This window comes from Sapajus apella, unplaced genomic scaffold, assembly GCF_009761245.1.
Source record: "Sapajus apella isolate SASKATOON/1434 unplaced genomic scaffold, GSC_monkey_1.0 scaffold28, whole genome shotgun sequence".
NCBI lineage: Eukaryota > Metazoa > Chordata > Mammalia > Primates > Cebidae > Sapajus > Sapajus apella.
This window is the reverse complement of record NW_022436968.1, coordinates 12,070,846-12,090,351: the sequence shown is the minus strand read 5'-3', so window position 1 is coordinate 12,090,351 and position 19,506 is coordinate 12,070,846. Positions and strand designations below refer to the sequence as shown.

Sequence of the window (19,506 nt, the reverse complement as noted above, 5' to 3'; positions counted from 1 at the left end):
TTGAACCCAGGAGGCGGAGGTTGCGGTGAGCCGAGATCGCGCCATTGCACTCCAGCCTGGGTAACAAGAGCGAAACTCCATCTCCAAAAAAAAAACAAACAAAAAAAAAGAGTGTCTAATCTTCCATTTATCCTTGCCTTTCTTGTGTTGCTTTTAAAATTCTGTTCCTTCTGTTATTCCCCATCTATCAAAATCCTAGCCAAACTTCAAGAACCATTTCCCAATATCCAGCTATTTATTTATGAATAATTTCTGCAATTTTAGTGCCATATAGCTTTAAGCACTTTATAGACTATGAAATCCTTGAAGGTGACCAGGCACAGTGGTTCATGCCTGTAATCCCAGCACTTTGGGAGGCCAAGTTGGGTGGACTGCCTGAGCTCAGGAGTTTGAGACCAGCCTGGGCAACACTGTAAAACCCCATCTCTACTAAAAATACAAAAAATTAGCCAGGTGTGGTGGTGGGTGCCTGTAATCTCAGCTACTGGGGAGGCTGAGGCAGGAGAATCACTTGAGCCCAGGAGGCGGAGGTTGCAGTGAGCTGAGATCATGCCACTACACTCCAGCCTAGGCAACAGAGCAAGACTCTGTTTCAAAAAAAAAAAAAAAAAATTCCTTGAAGGCTTGAAGGCAAGAACTGACTTACTGTATATATTTTTGTCACTTCCACATAGAAATTAATAAATAAAACTTAATAAATATCTAGTTATAATCTTATTAAGTATATTACTATTAAATATACAAAACTGAATACATAAGAGCTACAGTCAATAAAGGTATTGGGATGAGATCTATTTGGCACTCCTGTTCAAAAATAGAAAGATGAGGAAAGGAAGGAATAATCATAAATATTCATATACTAGGTATTTTTAAATTAAGATTAGAAAACTTTCTCACCTATTACCAGAAAGAAAAAAATCAGAAAATGTTCTAAGTATTACAACTCCTCATACTACGCAAAATACACACTGCTCGTGTGTGTGTGTATGAATGATGCATATGCTAAAAACCCAAGTATAAAGAATACCCAACACTAGTAATTTCACTGTGACACAGTAGATCAGTTTCAGAGGACTCCATTTAAAATCTATGCTCTCTCCACATGACCTTAGGTTCCAACTCTAAGTTTCAGCTTCTTGTCTAAAGAGTAAGTATGATGACACCTGTTCTCAAAAGATGCACAATCTTCCATGACGCCTGATATATAGTGCTTTCATGTTACTTTAATTTCAATGACAAGCTCTTTTTACTGACAATAGTAAAGTCATCGTGTCATTTCCAAAAAGAAAATGAGCAAATGTTATTTTGATTATTTTACTTCACAGGATTACTGTAAGCAGTCTGTGATGTTTATTGGAATATAATGTCTATAAAGCACTTGGGCCTGGCATGGTAATTAGTCCTAGAAGTTACTACTGCTTACTATAATTTAATAAACAGAAAGAAAATAACAATACCTTACTTGTAAAAGATCTTTACAAAAGATAGCTATGCCTATATATATTTATCTGCCTATAGTAGGGTCTATTCCATATAGAAATAATAATTACGTGCACTTCTGCAAGTCTAGAGAGGAATTCTAACAAACTTCAAAGTATGCTATTTGCATTAGAAATCATTTTCTTTTAAATTAAGCACATGTATTTCATTCAAGTCAATAAAATATGAATGATGAATGATATAGCAGAGATACAGCGAGTAAAGATGGTTTACATTCCCAATATCTATCTTATAGCCTAAACTTAAATTCTAAAATTTCTCGTAGTTTTACAGTTTTATCTATGGAGTGATGATTGTCTTCTCTCTGCCTTATATAGAAATATTGATAGATATATTCTTACTATATATTACCTAAGTTCATTGGAGAAAATATTCTACATTAAGTATATCATATACATAACAATTAAAGTGAAATATCAAATTATTTAGAATTATTTTATGAGAAAACTAGAAAGTTGTTCAAAGTCTTAAAATACACTAATTTCTCAGGACATCTATACATTTACTAACATAAGAAACTAAAATTGGGAAGAGTTGTCCTCTTAAAAGTAAATATTGGCTGGGCATGGTGGCTCACGCCTGTAATGCCGGCACTTTGGGAGGCTGAGGTGGGCTGATCACTTGAGGTCAGGAGTTCAAGACCAGCCTGGCCAACATGGTGAAAACCTATCTCTACTAAAAATACAAAAATTAGCTGGGCATGTGCAGCAGGTGCCTATAATCCCAGCTAGGCAGGAGGCTGAGGCAGGAGAATGGTTGAGCCCAGGAGGTAGAGACTACAGTGAGCTGAGATGGCATCACTGCACTCCAGCCTGGGTGCCAAAGCAAGAGTCAGTCTTAAAAGAAAAAAAAAAGTAAATTATTATCTGGAAGAGTTATAAGGATATATTGATTTTCATGTAGTAGTACAAAAATCATGTTGGTATGCAGACCATAGTGGCAGTGTGATTATTACCCAAAGTAAGAGTCCTTACTTATAAATAAGTGTAATACTTCCGTATAGCATTTTATCAATACTTCAAAATCACTTAAAAGAGGCTATCTACTTAATATTTCTCAATGACTGAAAGTCCCCCTGTTCTACTACCACATCTTGCACACTATTAATCTGTACTCACTTCAACAAAATGCTTTAAGAATTTTTCTTGATTAAAACTACCACAAAGAAAATAAAACTACTTACGCATGTGACACAGCTGCCTCCTTGCATTCTCTTATGTCATTAATACGTTTATTATAGCTATGTGCAAAACAAATTAGAAAATCAGTTTAATTTGATCAATCACTGTCAAAATGAGTAAGTCTACTCCTAGAAGTCAATTAAAAATGACAACATCAATTTAAAAACTAGCCCTCAAACTGGAAGTTCACGGAAGAATCTACCCACACCTTTTCCTAGCACTTAGATGTCTAGTCAAGTCTTCCTAAAAAAAGTCACATTATATTAAATCCAACAATAAAATTAAACATCACAATGTAGATTTTTATTTTATTAAATGTTATTACTTCCTTAATCCCCAATGGAGACACTGAAATCATACTTCTGATGCAATTAACATCAGCTTCCAAAAATCTAAAGTGCTGACAAAGCTATAATTTCTGACTTTTTAATCAAGGCTATCTCATAAGCATAAAAAAATTCTGAAAGGCCATATATGAGTGATCAAAAGTAGTGACTGTTTGGATATAAACGTTTTGTGATGGTGAAAACTGAGGCAGGAAGGCATTTGCCTACTTTAAATTATTTTTAAGAGAACTATGTATGATTTTAATCTGTATTTTTAAAAAAATCTTATTTTTCAAATAAAAAAACATTTAATTAAAAGAACACCACCAACATCAATCAGCTTAAAGATGCCACCGTAAAAACAAATGTTAATAAATAATTTCATGAATAGATATGAAAAAATCAAAATTCCTAAATTGTTAAAGAAAAAATATCTTCCTGACAACTTATCTAAAAATCTCTCACACTATGGCTGGGTGTGGTGGCTCGCACCTGTAATCCCAGCACTTTGGGAGGCCACGGTGGGTGGATCACTTGAGGTCAGGAGTTCAAGACCAGCTTGGCCAATATGGCGAAACCCCATCTCTACTAAAAATATAAAAATTAGCCAGGCATGGTGGCGGATGCCTGCAATCCCAACTGCTCAGGAGGCTGAGTCAGGACAATCACTTGAACCTGGGAGGTGGAGGTTGCAGTGAGCCAAGATCACACACTACACTCCAGCCTAGGTGACAAGAGCAGAAGTCCATCTCAAAAATAAATAATAAATAAAAATCCCTTACACTAAAATAAACTTCAACTTCTACACTTAAGTTCTCTACGATTTACATAGTCTTTGAGCAAATGTTCAAAATATTATAATTCTGTAATCATCACCCTCTATAATTAATAAGCTTTTATACTTATGGTTTGACTATGAAAATTCATATTTTAAACTGGACGATCATTTACAAATTAAAAACACAAACTTCTCACAACTTTAAATAGAGATTCTCAAATGATAAATTTCTCACTAATAAAGCATAACAAAAACAACTGGTTTCATGGTGCCACTAAATGTACTTGCATCATATGTAAGTTCACTCAATATACAGAGGTTAACCGGTTTTAAATATTTATATATATTTAAATATGATTCCACAATCAGTTTGTCAGTATGCTAATATATGATATTAATATAAGTTTCATGATTTTCAATCTAAATCAATTAGAAAATGACAAAGCCCACCTTGCATATAATATTTCAGGGTACTCCACCATCTAAAATAAGAGCTGAAAAGTACACAGGGCACTATTTATCATATGACTGACAGATCACTGGCCTCAGAATATCAGTATGGTGACAGAAATCAGAACTGTAGTCACTTGAGAAAGGAGTGGGGAGAGTGGTGATTAGGCATGGCAGTACTGACCAGAAAGACATGAACAAAAGAATTTTCCAGAAATGATGGCAATCTTCTTACATCTTGATTTAAGCGGTGGTGATGCAGGAGTATTCATATGCAAAGTCAATGAGTTATACAACTAAGATATATGTATTTTTCTGTTTGTATATTTTATCTCAATGAACTATTAGGGAAGAAAAGGGGAGATGCCTTTAACCTCTCCAAGATACAGACAGAGGAGGTTAGATGTGCTGCTCAGGAACCTGGATTTCAATTTGCATTTCAGGGTAATTCTTATGTATGCTAAAATGTGAGATATATTGGCTTAAATTTAGTGTCAGACTTATTTTTATTTTTAAATATCTAGAAGTTTTATTTCATCTCAATTTCATTCAGACATTATTGAACTGGATGTGAAATAAATGTGGGCAAATTTCATTTTTATCTGAAGCTAGCAAGCCCAACATAAATATCCAACATAAGTACGGGGGGGATTCTAGGTATTTTTAAAAGATTTCATAATTGGCAACAAGTCTGAGTTCAATTTGGCTTTTATATATTGGCTACAGAATTCTCGAGTGGAGAGAAATAAAGCTATTAAAAATTTCCAAGAAACACATTTCAGATCATTATTGGCTTAACTGAAAGTAAATAAAAATAAATCAGGTGGAATACTTTCTATTATTTAAATAAAAACAACATAGTTTCCTACGTGCAGTGGTATGACTTCTGTAATTGCTAAAATTAATCCAATTAAGTATTTTTGATTGCTTCATATACTTTTACAAGTGTACTCTAGCCTAAAATAACACTTCTAAAAATTTTAAACCTCTTAAATGTATATGGTACGTTTACATCTACAATCATATATGACTTGCAAAAGAAGACATATCTTCCTTCTCTAATAAATGTTTTGAAAGGGCAGATAACCTCATTTTTTTTTTTTAATATGTGAAGCTACCTGTAAAAAATATGATTGTTACCTATCAGGATGACTGTTAAAAACAACTTCCTGGGACCAAAGTCAGATGGCATAAGCTACATCTTCCTGTATGGTATGACTACTTCTTTATCCCCAAAACTTCAGTAAAGATAACTCACTCACCCTTCTCCAAAAAAGACAAAATAAATGAAAATGTCATACCCTCGTATGTTTACAAATAAGTCTTCTGCAGCTTTGTGAATGTGGAAAACTTCATCCCGAAAGAGAGAGAGGCAAGAGCTACTTTGAAGAGCTAGCTTCCAAAGGTTCAATGCTGTAGCATCAGTATTTAGGATCCCATGGCACAAAATAAAGCCAACTTTAAACAAAAAGAAAAGCAAATATAAGTGCAAATGTAAAAGTATTCCAAAGTTTGGTGAAAGGGTGGCTTTTGAAAAATACAGAAATGTAACCACAATCACTAAATTGAGACTTCTGAGTGACAGTAACAATACATATGTAGAAAACATGGTAACAATATGTTTCTTTTCCAATTATAATTTCCTGTATTTTGCAAAACCAGTTATTTGAACCTGCACTGACAAAAGGGAAAAAAAATGTCACTTCTGGGTTATGAATCAAGTCATTTTAATAAAAGTAATATTTATAAAATATTTTCAGCCAAAGATCAGAAATTTCTAATTAACATATAATGCAGTAATCGTTACACTTGTTACAATAACTTAAAATAAAGCTTATCTTGGGGCTAGATGCCGTGGCTCATGCCTTTAATCCCCAGCACTTTGGGAGGTTGAGGTAGGTGGATCACAATGTCAAGAGTTCAAAACCCCCCGATCAACATGGGGAAACCCTGTCTCTACTAAAAATACAGGTGGCGGGCACCTGTAATCCCAGCTACTCAGGAGGCTGAGGCAGGAGAATAGCTTGAACCCGGGAGGCAGCTGCAGGGAGCCAAGATGGCTCATTTCAAAAAAATAAAATTATATATATATATATATATAGTGAATCTACTTTCCTAAATCAAGAATAAATCATAAAGTAACAGCATCTCACATTTTAATAGCAATTTATAGTTTATTAAGTCTTCTCAAATATATGTTTTCAAATGATTATCCTACATAGTAGACAAGGCAAGTGGTATTCTTTCTTTTCTTTTTTTTTTTTTGGTAGAGATGGGGTCTTACGTTATGTTGACCAGTCTGGTCTCAATCTCTTGGTCTTAGGCAATCCTTCCACCTCAGCCTCCCCAAGAAGTGGGATTATAGGCATGAACAACTGCACCTTGCCCATATGCTTCTTTACAGTTGAAGGAGTGAAGGGTCATTGACTTCACTAAAACACTATTAAAGTAATAAAGCTAGTACTCTGCCCCAAGCATTCATCCTCAAAGTCTAATATTCTTTCAATACATTAAGTTGCTCTCTATTACATGAATTCTAAATATCTTTTTTACCTTTTGTTATCAATCTGGAAATCTTACATAAATGTATAATCTTATATATGCTTACTGATATCCTTTCTAGTCTTCTATACTAGGATGTAAAACCTCAACTTTCATTCAAGAAACATTTACTCAGTGTCTACCATAATTGAGGTTCTGCAGTGGGCCAGTTAGTCCAATCCCATTTTCTTTCAGATTTCCCTACGATTCTCAATAATCACTCCCATGTTTTAACTTCTATTATAACTGTACAACTATCTCGACACTTTAACATAATACTTAGCATTTATCTTTTGATTCTTAACTCAAGCTTCCTTCTTGAGCCACTACAGAATCAAGCTAACTCTGTAAGTAGGCATATATCATAATACACATAGAAGTATATTTAACTGCTTTCACTTGAACTATACAAAAATATTTTTCATATAACAGGGCCCCAAAAACATGCCAATTATTCAATCTGGCACACAATCAAAGAAACAGAATACATGTATGAAAGATTAAAGAACTCTCAAGAGAAATTTTGTTTATAAAACATTTTCCTCTTAGGTACTTGACTTTCCACCCTAATCCTGAGTGAAATCAGATTTTACTTAGTGTCCTCCATCTCTTTGTATACTTATATTTACAAAATACTTGCTACTATTAATACAAAAGTTTTTCTGAAAATTTTTATCAAAGTGTTTGTTTTTAAGATATGTGTTATGAGTTAAAGTATATTTATTTGTTTAGAATGGACCAAAAAAGGCAAATGAATTTAAAAACAGATTTCCCAGGCTGGGTATGGTGGCTCACACCTGTAATCCCAACACTATGGGAGGCCAAGGGGGGCAGATCACTTGAGGTCGAGACTAGTCTGGCCAACATGGTGAAAACCCCATCTCTATTAAAAATACAAAAATTAGCCAAGTGTGGTGGCAGGTACCTGTAATCCCAGCTACTCACGTGGCTGAGGCAGGAGAACTGCTTGAACTCGGGAGGCAGAGGGTGCAGTGAGCCGAGATAGCGCTACCACACTCCAGCCTGGGCAACAGAGCAAGACTCAAAAAATAAAATAAAATAAGTTGCCCAAGATTAGGGGGATGACTTATTAATTAAACTACACATTAATCTCCTTGATGAAAGTTAGGATGAAAGGACAAAAAAAAATTTAAAAATTTAAAAGAAGCTCTTAGAAGACCAAGTTTAGACAAGAAAGTTGAAGAAAATCTTTGAAGGCAGAAAACAGATAAAATTAGACTATCAATACAAAAAAAAAAAAAAAGGCAGAAATTAGTAATTCAAAACTCTGAAGATAAAGAAAAAAAAATCTTTCCCAAGGATTCTCCCAAGTCTACTCAACAGACTCAAAAATGAACCCTAAAATAAACATTAGGATAATTAATTTTATAACTGTAGTCCAAGTCTCTAAGTCCTCAATATCCTACATCCTGCACAACTCTTAGCATCAGGTTATAATCTAGAGCAGCGATTCTCAAACTTCAGCTTGCACCAGAATCACTCAGACAGTACATTAACAGATTGTTAACATCTATCCAGAGAGTTTCTGCTTAGTAGATCTTGGGTAGGGATCAAGATTCTGCATATCTAAGAAGTTCCTAGGTGATGCTGATGTTGCTGGTTCAGGACCCACACTTTGAACTAATCCACAACAAAGCTCCAAAGAAAGTAGACTATCTACTAAAGAAAAATTCTAGTCTGGGTAGTAGTTCCAAAAAAAAGAAGTGCAGAATTTGAGGCAACTCCTGACCTTTATATTAGCTCTACTGAGGGTTCAAATACATGAAAGAAGTAAAACTCATTCCTTATTTTGGCAATAGTGGTTATCCCAATTCTGCCTTCTCCATGCCTATGTATTCCCCATTAGGGTAGCCTGCTTCCTGATCGGCTTGCCAGCTCATTACACAAACCCATGCTGTAAGTATTCCCATTTAAGGTAAAGAGTTGGGGCAGGGGGAACAATCCTATCTAACTCCAGAACTCACTTATGACAGCTAACTCTACTAATTAACTCAGTTATTCAGCTGTACATCCATAAACACAAAACAACTAACAATCAGCGCACAATTGAGCAAGACCAAAATTCTGAAAGCTGATTTTCTAAATCAATTATGAGACAAAGCATGAGAATCTCAATTATCTTTATAGAAGGAAATATAAATATCACAAATGTAACAAATAAAATAATTAATAAAAATAGCTAAGGGCAGATAGTAGTGTTAAATTCTTCCTCTTTCATACGAAAAACAACACACTCCAAGCATCAGTCCATAATGAGACTAAGTATTGGAACAGGGTATTTAGAAATTTTCATAAAAATTTCAGTGATTTCTGAGTAGAAACCTAATAATCTATTAGACTGAATCTAGTAATAAAAACTATGGGCTTGGGTTTTATGTCTTTATTACTTCACTCTTCTGGTAATTCTAGTAATTCATTTTCTTTATTTTATTAAAGAATCAATCCAAAAAGTATTAAAGAAGAAAAACGGGTCCTTCAACATAATTTGAGAAACACTGTAATAAAAAGTCAACAAATAGTGTCATCTGTCAACGCAGGGGACTGGTTCCAGTACCATCCAGAGATACCAAAATCTGTGGATGCTAAAGTTCTTTATATAAAATGGTGTGGTATTTACATGTAACCTATGCACTTCCTCCTGCATACTTTAAATCACCTCTAGATTGGTTTTAATACCTAATACAATGCTTACACATCACTTCATTTGTGTGAACTCATTGTAGTACTCATTACACAGTAAGTTTTGCTTTTTGGGCCTTTGTGAAAATGTTTCCCATGTTTTAATTGGCTACTGACTGAATCTCTGGTTGCAGAACCCCAGGGTATGGAGGGCCAATAAAGGTTAATAAATCAAAAACAAAACCTGTAAGAATGAAAAAACACCAACACTTCAAAATGACTCCCCTGTAGCAATGAGCCTAGGGGTGAGTAGGAGGAATTTATCTATATTATAGAAATTCTCATTCTGTATTAAACCCGTGTGTCTCCACAGAATAGTACAAAGCCATAAAAAACAATGAGATCATATCCTTTGCAGCAACATGGATGGAGCTGAAGGTTGTTATCCTCAGAAACTAAGGCAGGAACAGAAAACCAAATACTACATGTTCTTATTTATAAGTGGGAGCTAGACACTGAGTATACAAGAACAGAAAGGGACAACAGAGACCAGGGTCTACCTAAGGGTTGGAATGAAAAAACTACCTATCAGGTACTATGCTTATTACCTGGGTGACAAAATAATCTGTACACCAAATCCCCATGACATGCAATTTGCCTATGTAACAAACCTGCATACATACCCATGAATCTAAAAGTTTAAATAAATAAAATCTCTTTTGAAGCTGATGAATAAATAAACAAACACCTTAAAAGCAAATACAACAAGCTATTAGAAGTCATAGAAACTTGGTGGTAGATTTATGGGTGTTCAGTCCACAATTATATCAACTCTTCTTTTGATGTTCACAATAAAATGATGGGAAAAAAAAAAAAAAAAAAAAACCAGAAAAAAAAGCTTGTGTCTACTTCTCCCACAGTTTGTAAGCTTCTTAAGAGCAGAAGCTGGTACTTTTATCTCCTATGCATCTAAAAAACTGCCAAACATATGAGTCATTTATTATACAAACTGAAGTAAATTAAAACCAAAAACTTTAAGTGAAGAGACATGATATTTAAATAATCATTAAAAGCAAAAGCAAAATTTAGTTTTGAAGGTTATGTTGAAAGGTAATATAATGTAGCCCATGAGTCTTGGTGTTAGGCGGGGTTTTTACCTTGTCTTTGTCACTCACTACCTGTGTGGCCTAAGTTTTAGATTCCTCAACTTTAAAACAGACTACCTGGCCAGGCACAGTGGTTCACACCTATAATCCCAGCACTGTGGGAGGCTGAGGCAGCAGATCACCTGAGGTCAGGAGTTCGAGACCAGGCTGATCAACATGGTGAAAGCCCATCTCTACTAAAAATACAAAAATTAGCCGGGCATGGTGTTGTCTGCCTGGAGTCCCAGCTACTGGGGAGGCTGAGACAGAATTGCTTGAACATGGGAGGCAGAAGTTGCAGTGAGCTGACACTGTCCCACTGCACTCTAGCTTGGGCAACAGAGCAAGACTTCATCTCAAAACAAGCAAACAAACAGACTGTCTACTCTGACGGGATCAATATGAGGACTGAAAGAGGTGATGGACAGGGCTAAGTACAGAGGTAGTAACAATGTCACCTGCTTTTTTCTTTAAAACATAAAATCTGAGGAGTAATCACAAAACTAACCCATTTTACTTACAGATAATCCATTTTTCCATTGCATCCAAAGAGAGATATTCACAAGGCATCTTCAAAAGAGAATATATACATTGTCAGTTAAAAGAAATTCTAAAAAATATTCCATATTGAACCACTCTCCTCCCTTTCTCCTGATAACTTACTACCCAACTCTTGGCCCAAATACTACCAGAACAAATTTGAAGAGTTGGATAAAAGTTTTATTACCTATACTGAAACCTGCAGTCAATAAATGACAATGAGAAGTATGCCCCTTTTACATCTGCATACCCTCAAACCTCTCTTTAAAAAACACTGTTGCTTTGTTTAATCTGATAAATGACAACTTATCAATTTCTCAAGCCTATTTCAAGGCTAACAATATTCCAAAAGATAAAATTTTAGGCAAGTTAAAAGACATGTATGTATCTGGATGCTCACTGCCTCACCAAAATCAGTAGCTATATGTATGTATTCTCCATATGTGTAGTAACACCTATGTTCATAAATACAGAGAAAAGATTGAAAAAAGCATAATGGAATATAACAATGATTTTGTCACCTGGTTCTACTTGGTGAGATTTGGGGTGATTTTTTTTCTTTATACTTTTCTACATCTTCAGATTTTTCTACCATGAAAAGCAAAACAAATTTTTAAACTTTAAAGAAAAAAATATTCCTACTATTCATCATATTAATTTAACATCAGTTTTCATTAAGACTCTAAAGCTAAAAAATCTGAACTATATGACTTAGGTAATGAACATTACTTTTATAATGAACTTCAACTAATAAGCTAATACTAATTAGAAACAAACTGCAACAGCATTGCTTAACTATTATTTTTTTAAAATCACTTTATTTTCATTCAAAATAGAAAAATAGAACCATACAGTGTCGGACTGCGCAGGATTGAGCATTGTACTAGGTGCACTGATGAGGCTCAGTAACTGGGCATTTCTCCATTGGTCAGCTGAAAGATTTCTTCGAGGATATACCATTTGAAGAGAAATTAGTGCATCTGAAAGAGACTAATTAAAACACGAAAAAGAAAGCTGAAGAATATTTTTTCCTTTTCTGTTTATATTCCAGCTACAATTGCTTTGCATTTATAACTGTACCATCATAAAACAACACAGCCTAATTACAGCCGTGTTCCTTATAACACCTGAGTTGAGTTGTAGCTCCTCTCTTCTAGAATTTTTATGATAAGTTTTATAAAAGCTACACAGATTCTGCATTTTTGAGCAAAAGCTTAGCTCAGAAATTCATGTTATTTTCTTAAAGGTTAAAATGTGTGGTAATGTTGGGATCTTTATTCCAAAAGGGATAGGGAGCCTACTGTCATCTTTCTGTCAATACATAAGTTTCCATTCTGATAGTTTCTGATAGTTCTAAAAGAAAAAGATTTCAGGGTTATATGGCTAAGTGTTAATAAAACTAAACATGCTTTGCAATTCTCTAAAGAATGTCTTACAAAAATAATCCACTGTACCTCATCTTAATAAATTACTTCTCTTTGCCAACTGGTTTGTTGATTACAGCTTAATTTTCAAGGTATTTAACGTTTCATCTCAACTGTTTCTTGCTTGCTTTCATAAAAGTCCTTTGCTATTAATCCTTGCTTCCTAAAAATTCTGTAAAGAGTGATTCTTTAACCTGACTGCACAGAGAATGCCAGAGAAGTTTGTTCCGAATACAGAATACAGGGCTCCAACTGAAATTTAGTGAACCTGAACCTCTGGAAACAGAACCCAAGGATCTATCATTTTATTAAGCTACACAAAGTGATTCTGATGTAGCCAACTAAGAATGTTTTTAAAATTAAATTATGTTAACTTAATTTTTTGAAATCCTGGGAAATTTGGGAGATTGTGTGTTATGGGAATTTACTATTCCCTCTCTAGATTTTCTAGTTTATGTGTACAGAGATGTTCCTAGTAGTCTCTGAGGATCATTTATATTTCTGTGGGATTGGTTGTGATATTACCTTTCTCATTTGATTGTGCGTATCTGGATCCTCTCTCTTTTTTTCCTTGTTAATCTAGTTAGGAGTCTGTCAACCTTGTTGACAATCCTTCCAAAGAACCAACTTTTTGTTTCGTTGATCCTTTGTATGGTTTTTGGGTCTTAATTTCGTTTAGCTCTTCTGTGATTTTAGTTATTTATTTTCTTATGACACCTTTAGGTTTAGTTCATTCTTATTTTTCTGGTTCCTTTAAGTGCAAGGTTAGGTTATTAATTTCAGCTTTTTCTATCATCTTTTTAGTGCCAAAAACTTTCCTTTTAACACTGCTTTTGCCACATTCCAGAGGCTTCGGTATGTTGTGTCACTATTTTCATTTCTTTCAAAGAATGAAATCTAGCAAAAATACAACAAAAAAAGAAAACTACAGGCCAATAACTCTGATGAACATAGACAAAAAAATTCTCAACAAAATACTCACAAACCAAATCTAGCAGGATATCATAAAGTTAATTCACCATGATCAAGTAGGCTTTATTCCTGGGATGCAAGGTTGGTTCAACATAAGCAAATCAATAAATGTGATTAACCACATGAACAAAGTTTTAAAAACACCATATAATCATCTCAATAGATACAGAAAAAGCATTTGATAAAATCCAATATCCCTTCATGATAAAACCTTCAACAAACTAGGCATTGAAGGAACATACCTCAAAATAATCAATGTCATTTATGACAAATCCACAGCCATAGTCAGTGTCATCTATGGCAAACCCACAGCCATAATCAGTGCCATCTATGACAAACCCACAGCCACTATACTGAATAGGCAAAAGCTAGAAGCATTCCCCTAAGAACTAGAACAAGACAAGGATGTCTGTACTCTCACCACTTCTGTTCAACATAGTACTCTAAGTCCTAGACAGAGCAATCAGGCAAGATAAAGAAATAAAAGGCATCCAAATAGAAAAAAAAGGAAGTCAAATTATCTCTGTTCATTGACAATATAATTCTATACCTAGAAAACGAAATGACTTCAGCAAAATCTCAGGGTACAAAATCAACATACAAAAATTGGCAGTATTTCTAAACACCATTAACATTCAAGCTGAGGACTCAAGAACACAATTGTGTCCAAGCATGGTGGCTCATGCGTATAATCCCAGCACTTTGGGAGGCCAAGGCAGGCGGGTCACCTGAGGTCTGGAATTCGAGACCAGCCTGGGCAACATGGTGAAACCCCATCTCTATTAAAAATACAAAAATTAGCTGGGTGTGGTGGCAGGCGCCTGTAATCCCAGCTACTCAGGAGGCAGAGACAGGATAACTGCTTGAACCCGAGAGGTGGAGGCTGCTGTATGCCAAGATGGTGCCACTGCACTCCAGCCTGGGTGAGAGAGTAAGACTCCATCTCAAAAAAAAAAAAAAAAAAAAAAAAAGAGAATGCAATCCCACTTACAATAGCCACAAAAAAATAAAATAGGAATACACCTAATCAAGGAGGTAAAACTTCTCTAAGAGAAGAACTAGAAAACACTGCTGAAAGAAATCACAGCTAACACAAAGAAATGGAAAAGCATTCTATGCTCATGGGCTGGAAGAATCAATATCATTAAAACAACCATAATGCCCAAAGTGATTTAAAGATTCAACACTATTCCAATCAAATTACTGTCATTTTTCACAGAATTAGAAAAATCTATTCTAAAATACATATGAAACCAAAAAAAGTGTGGTACATATGCACCACGTAATACTATGCAGTCATAAAAAGGAACAAAATCATGTCCTTTTGCAGCAACATAGATGGAACTGGAGGCCATTATCCTAAGAGAATTAATGCAGAAACAGGAAACCAAATATTGATTGTACTCACTTATAAGGGGAAGCTAAACCTTGGGTACACGTGGACACAAAGAAACAACAGACGCTGGGGACTACAAAAGTGGGAAGGAGGGAGATAAGGGTTGAAAAACTACCTATTGGGTACCATGTTCACTACTTTGACAATTGGATTATTAGAAGCCCAAACCCAGCATCACACAATATACTCATTTAACAAAACTGCACATGTACCCCATGAATCTAAAACAAAAAAACAAACCCTGGCAAATACATGACAGTGTTTGATCAAAATTCTAAGGTATCATGGAATATTAGAAAAAAATCAAGATTAGAAAATAACTGGTCTAATTCAAATGAATAATTCTCCTATGTAATTATCAATAACCCACTATATACTGAATATGTTAATGTGCTAATGACTACAGAGAACTTAAAAAGATACCCAAGAGGCTTTAAGGAGATTTTCAAAACCTAAATGGAGAAAGAACCAAATCTAAAATAACTAAATAAAAACAAGACCATCCACGATTAGAGAAAAATCCAAAATGGATTCAGAGAGAAAAGAGAAGAACAGAAAAGACAGTTCCAGGTGGTAGGAAACTACTACTAACATGAGAGATAGGAGATGACCTACTGTTCAGCATTTTGAGGAACTCTGACACTTCCATCTATAATGCTGATTTTTTTTTTTTTAATTTCGAAACTGATGCCATCTACAAGCTTCTTGCAAACTATGATTTAACCAATTCCAAGACATAAAACCCACATAATTTGTGTATAATATAGCTATGCAAATCTGGAAGAATTCCTTCAGAATTTTCATGGGACTAAAAAAAATTCAAAGAAAATTATTGGTGTTAGCTGTATGTCAAGAAAAAAGCACAGTGGCCGAGGACAGTGGTTCATGCCTGTAAGCCTAGAACTTTGGGAGGCTGAGGTGGGCAGACTGCCTGAGCTAAGGGGTTCAAGACCAGCCTGGGAAACATGGTAAAACACCGTCTCTACTAAAAATACAAAAAATTAGCCAGGCATGGTAGCACATGCCTGTAATCCCAGCTACTCAAGAGGCAGAGGCAGAGGCAGAGGCAGAGGTAGGAGAATCACTTGAGCCTAGGAACTGGAGCCTACAGTGAGCTAAGATCACACCACTGCATTCCAGCTGGGGTGACAGAGCGAGATGCTGTCTCAAAAAAAAAAAAAAAAAAAGAGAGAGAGAAAGAGAAAGAAAAAAGACAGGCTTCTACAAGGCAAATAGTCTAACTTTCAGCATTCAAAGAGAACAATCAATGTAGACCAAGATTCTAGTATCCTGGGCTTCAGTTCTGGTTTTGCCACCATTGTCACAAATGACTTACTTTGTCATGATACTGCTCCAACCCTTAATCTTTAGCTATAAATAATGAGATTGGATGAAATACCTATAAATATCCTTGAAGTGCTTAGAAACTACCGTTCTGTGAACTAGCCCTTCTGCAGAGAATCCATAATGACAAGACTACTTACAACCAAAATTATTTCATTAAGAACTATTTGTAATATCTCCTAAAAGACAGTCATTTCAAATTATTTCCATAAAACTCCTGTCATTTTTTCTTAAGAGACAATAATAATATAGCTAAAACTTATCAAATCCTCTGCACTTTTTAATGAAGTAATTCATTTAATTCTCATAAGAACGATATGAAATAAGTACTATTTGTTATTCCATTTTTACTGATAAGAAAACTGAGGTACCATGAGGTTAGTTAAGTAACTTGCCAAATATTATACTATAATTTGCAGAGTTGCTATTAAAATCCATTGGTATGAGAACAGAACTCTCAAATACCATATGGTAAATCCTACTGTTTAATGCTAAACTAAAATCTAAAAAACTATAATGAATCAATCAATATATCCTTGAGTCTCTATACACTATTGTGAATCTCATTAATTAGTTCTCTGGTCCATAATTAGATAAAAGCACACATAACTATTACTTATATCCCATTGTAGTATTTTTCAAAAAAGAAGTTTATCACTTTATCCAACTATCCATCCTCATGTTATGTTATATGCCTATTCTCTCACATGCCTAAAAGCCACCTCTTACCTTGCTATGGGGTACAAATTCTTCCATCATCTTCTTTAAAGGGTTTTCATAATCCACAATCATCTGGCCAAGGCGTGGGTATTCTCGGTCACTTAAAACAGACATATCAAATTTCAATGAGTTGTAATCCCCCAAATTGAGAATTTTAGAAAGACTTTTATAATGCAGATCTACCTTGCTCCATGAGTCATTTCATGGGCATAGTTGTATAGTCCAATGATTGCCTTCCTTTCTTCAATTCGAGACAGCAGTATCATTAGTGTTGTATAGGTTATAATTAAATCTAAGTAGTTCTTTGTTAAATCAAAGTTTACAGTCTAGGAGAAAAAAAATCAAGTTCAACTACTTCCTATTTCTTAAAATTTTAAACACATACAAAATCTTCATAGAAGCTACTGACAGCTATTAATTTTCTGGATTTATTTTATTCCCCATTCTGAAATGCTATCTAATTCCTTTCACTAAAAGCAAGTCTATAATTTGGGAGTTACAGAGAACAGTTCTGTGATTGACCCAATTTTATGAATGAAAGAAAAAAAGCTTGTGATCTATATTCCAACTGGTAACAGTTCAAAAGGATAAAAGCCAGAACAATAAAGAACACTGATGCCAATCTCACCAAAGAGGAAAAAAATTACTCTTTTAAAAGTTCACCATTAACTAAATGGAGACATTTTTCACTTTGACTTCCTATATCCAAAAATTATCATACTAAGAAAGAGTCCATCAAGTATGCCTTTTACAAAAATATTATCCACTTAACTTTTCAAAATTGGGTCTATTAAATAAAATTCTAAAGTTAAGGTGTATTTCCCAGTATGTACAAGACTTATACTCAATGACAATCCAAACAAATATAGAGAATATACACTTTACTTTTTTTAAAAGCTATAAAACAAGCAGATTAATAATGCTAAAACTTTATGTGTTAGTTATATAATCTATCTAAAAAAAAGCAATTGGTCCCCTGAGCTCTTCTGGAAAGAGAATAACTGGACATGATACTTACAATATCAAAGAAGACTTGGCAAACATCAATAGTATTCAGCAATTCACAAACATGGTCCTGAAAAGAAATACTTATTTCAATCTTTTATCTGTATAAATCTGTTTAAATTCAGAAAACACAAACAAACAAGGGATCTTTTAAATTTCAGTTTTGGAAGAATTCCAATCTTATTATTTACAAGTGACAGAGCAATTTACACAATTAGTAAACATTAAATCTACTTCCGAAACGTTAAGTATTATATATTAAAATACATACCTTAAATTCCATAACATCTACAAATGTGAAGTAATATAATGCCAGATTTTTCAGAATCTCTGATTTTTCTTTCTGTAGTTGTGCAAGCTGTTGCTGTAGAAACAAAATTACAACACATTGTTCATAGAGAACCAAAGTATTTCATTTTACTACAAACTATCTTCTTTTACGACTGCTATGCGGAAGCACAAGCTTTTAGAATAGTATTTCTAGATGATTAAGGCTTTTTAAAAAAACCAAAGTACTCGAGACAGCAACTGCTAATAGTGATCAACACTGACAGTGTGAGGCTATAAAACAAATCAAAGCAGATTAGTATCAAATTGCACTACTATTACGGAAAATCTGGAAGTGTTAGAAAAAAAAATATCAAATGAAGTCTTAAAAAATTAAAAACAAGTCATGAGCATGATCACATTACTAGAAGTGGGAGAAAAGAAGGTGAAAAACATCACAACTTATACTACAAAAAAACAATATGCTATATAAATTTGGAACTTACCAAAAAGAACATCCAGGTAAAGCCACGTTACGCATGCAAAATAAAATGTAGATACAAACATAAAATACAGTAACGGTTCCCTGACCAGATCCACAAAACACAAGAATATATTAAACAAAAGCAAAAACCACAACAACAAAAAAGAAATGAGAAAGAGGCAAAACTAGAGTTAAGACATGAAAGAGGGAAATGTGAAAGACAAATAGTATTTTAATTAACTGTATAATTTACAAAAGCCCAATTTTTCTTTTAAAATCAACTATTGATATAATTTCCAAAAGAATCTAGCTATTTTTAATGCCCTATAAGATTCTCAGAATTCCAATAAATGATCTAGAACCTTGATGCTCTTGCGTGTAGTCTATTGAATAGCTGCTCCCACTCATTTAGGAGCTTGTTAGAAAAGCAGACTCTCAGGCCTACCTCAGACCTACTGAATCTGAATTTGCCTTTTATCCTATTAAATGTGTGAGTAGCTTATTCAGAACATGAAAAAGCTAGAAAATAAATATCAGATTTGCTATCAAAGCCCATACAATGTTGAGGCCTTCATATAGTTCTTATTTATACTTAGGAACATTAAGGGAGCAATGCTTCCATACATAATTGTACTGGACCACTATGATAAGTCAGAAAATTTTCAGCAGTGAGCCTAACATCAGAGGAATTTTTTTTTTTAAACTACAAAAAGCCAATTTAAAACAGTAAGCACAGCAGTCTGGTAGACCTTACTATTACTGGGTAAACCACCCTAAATATTGCAGTACCTGA

At 34.3% G+C, this 19,506-nt stretch overlaps 1 protein-coding gene across 5 annotated transcripts in view; it reads right to left on the bottom strand.

Annotated features, from left to right (window-relative positions):
- Positions 1-19,506, bottom strand: part of NCKAP1 (NCK associated protein 1) — a 112,840-nt gene that overhangs the window by 57,673 nt on the left and 35,661 nt on the right. For 2 of the 5 annotated variants that reach the window (XM_032292741.1, XM_032292743.1), the window contains 8 exons: positions 18,234-18,326; positions 17,976-18,032; positions 17,141-17,283; positions 16,967-17,057; positions 11,954-12,091; positions 11,083-11,131; positions 5,537-5,693; positions 2,684-2,740 (listed from right to left, as the gene is read on the bottom strand). In XM_032292741.1, coding sequence (XP_032148632.1) covers positions 2,684-2,740; positions 5,537-5,693; positions 11,083-11,131; positions 11,954-12,091; positions 16,967-17,057; positions 17,141-17,283; positions 17,976-18,032; positions 18,234-18,326 — 785 coding nt within the window. Of the gene's footprint in view, positions 1-2,683; positions 2,741-5,536; positions 5,694-11,082; positions 11,132-11,953; positions 12,092-16,966; positions 17,058-17,140; positions 17,284-17,975; positions 18,033-18,233; positions 18,327-18,735; positions 18,763-19,506 lie in introns of those variants that run through there. The other 3 variants (XM_032292742.1, XM_032292744.1, XM_032292745.1) reach the window with 2 other exon arrangements.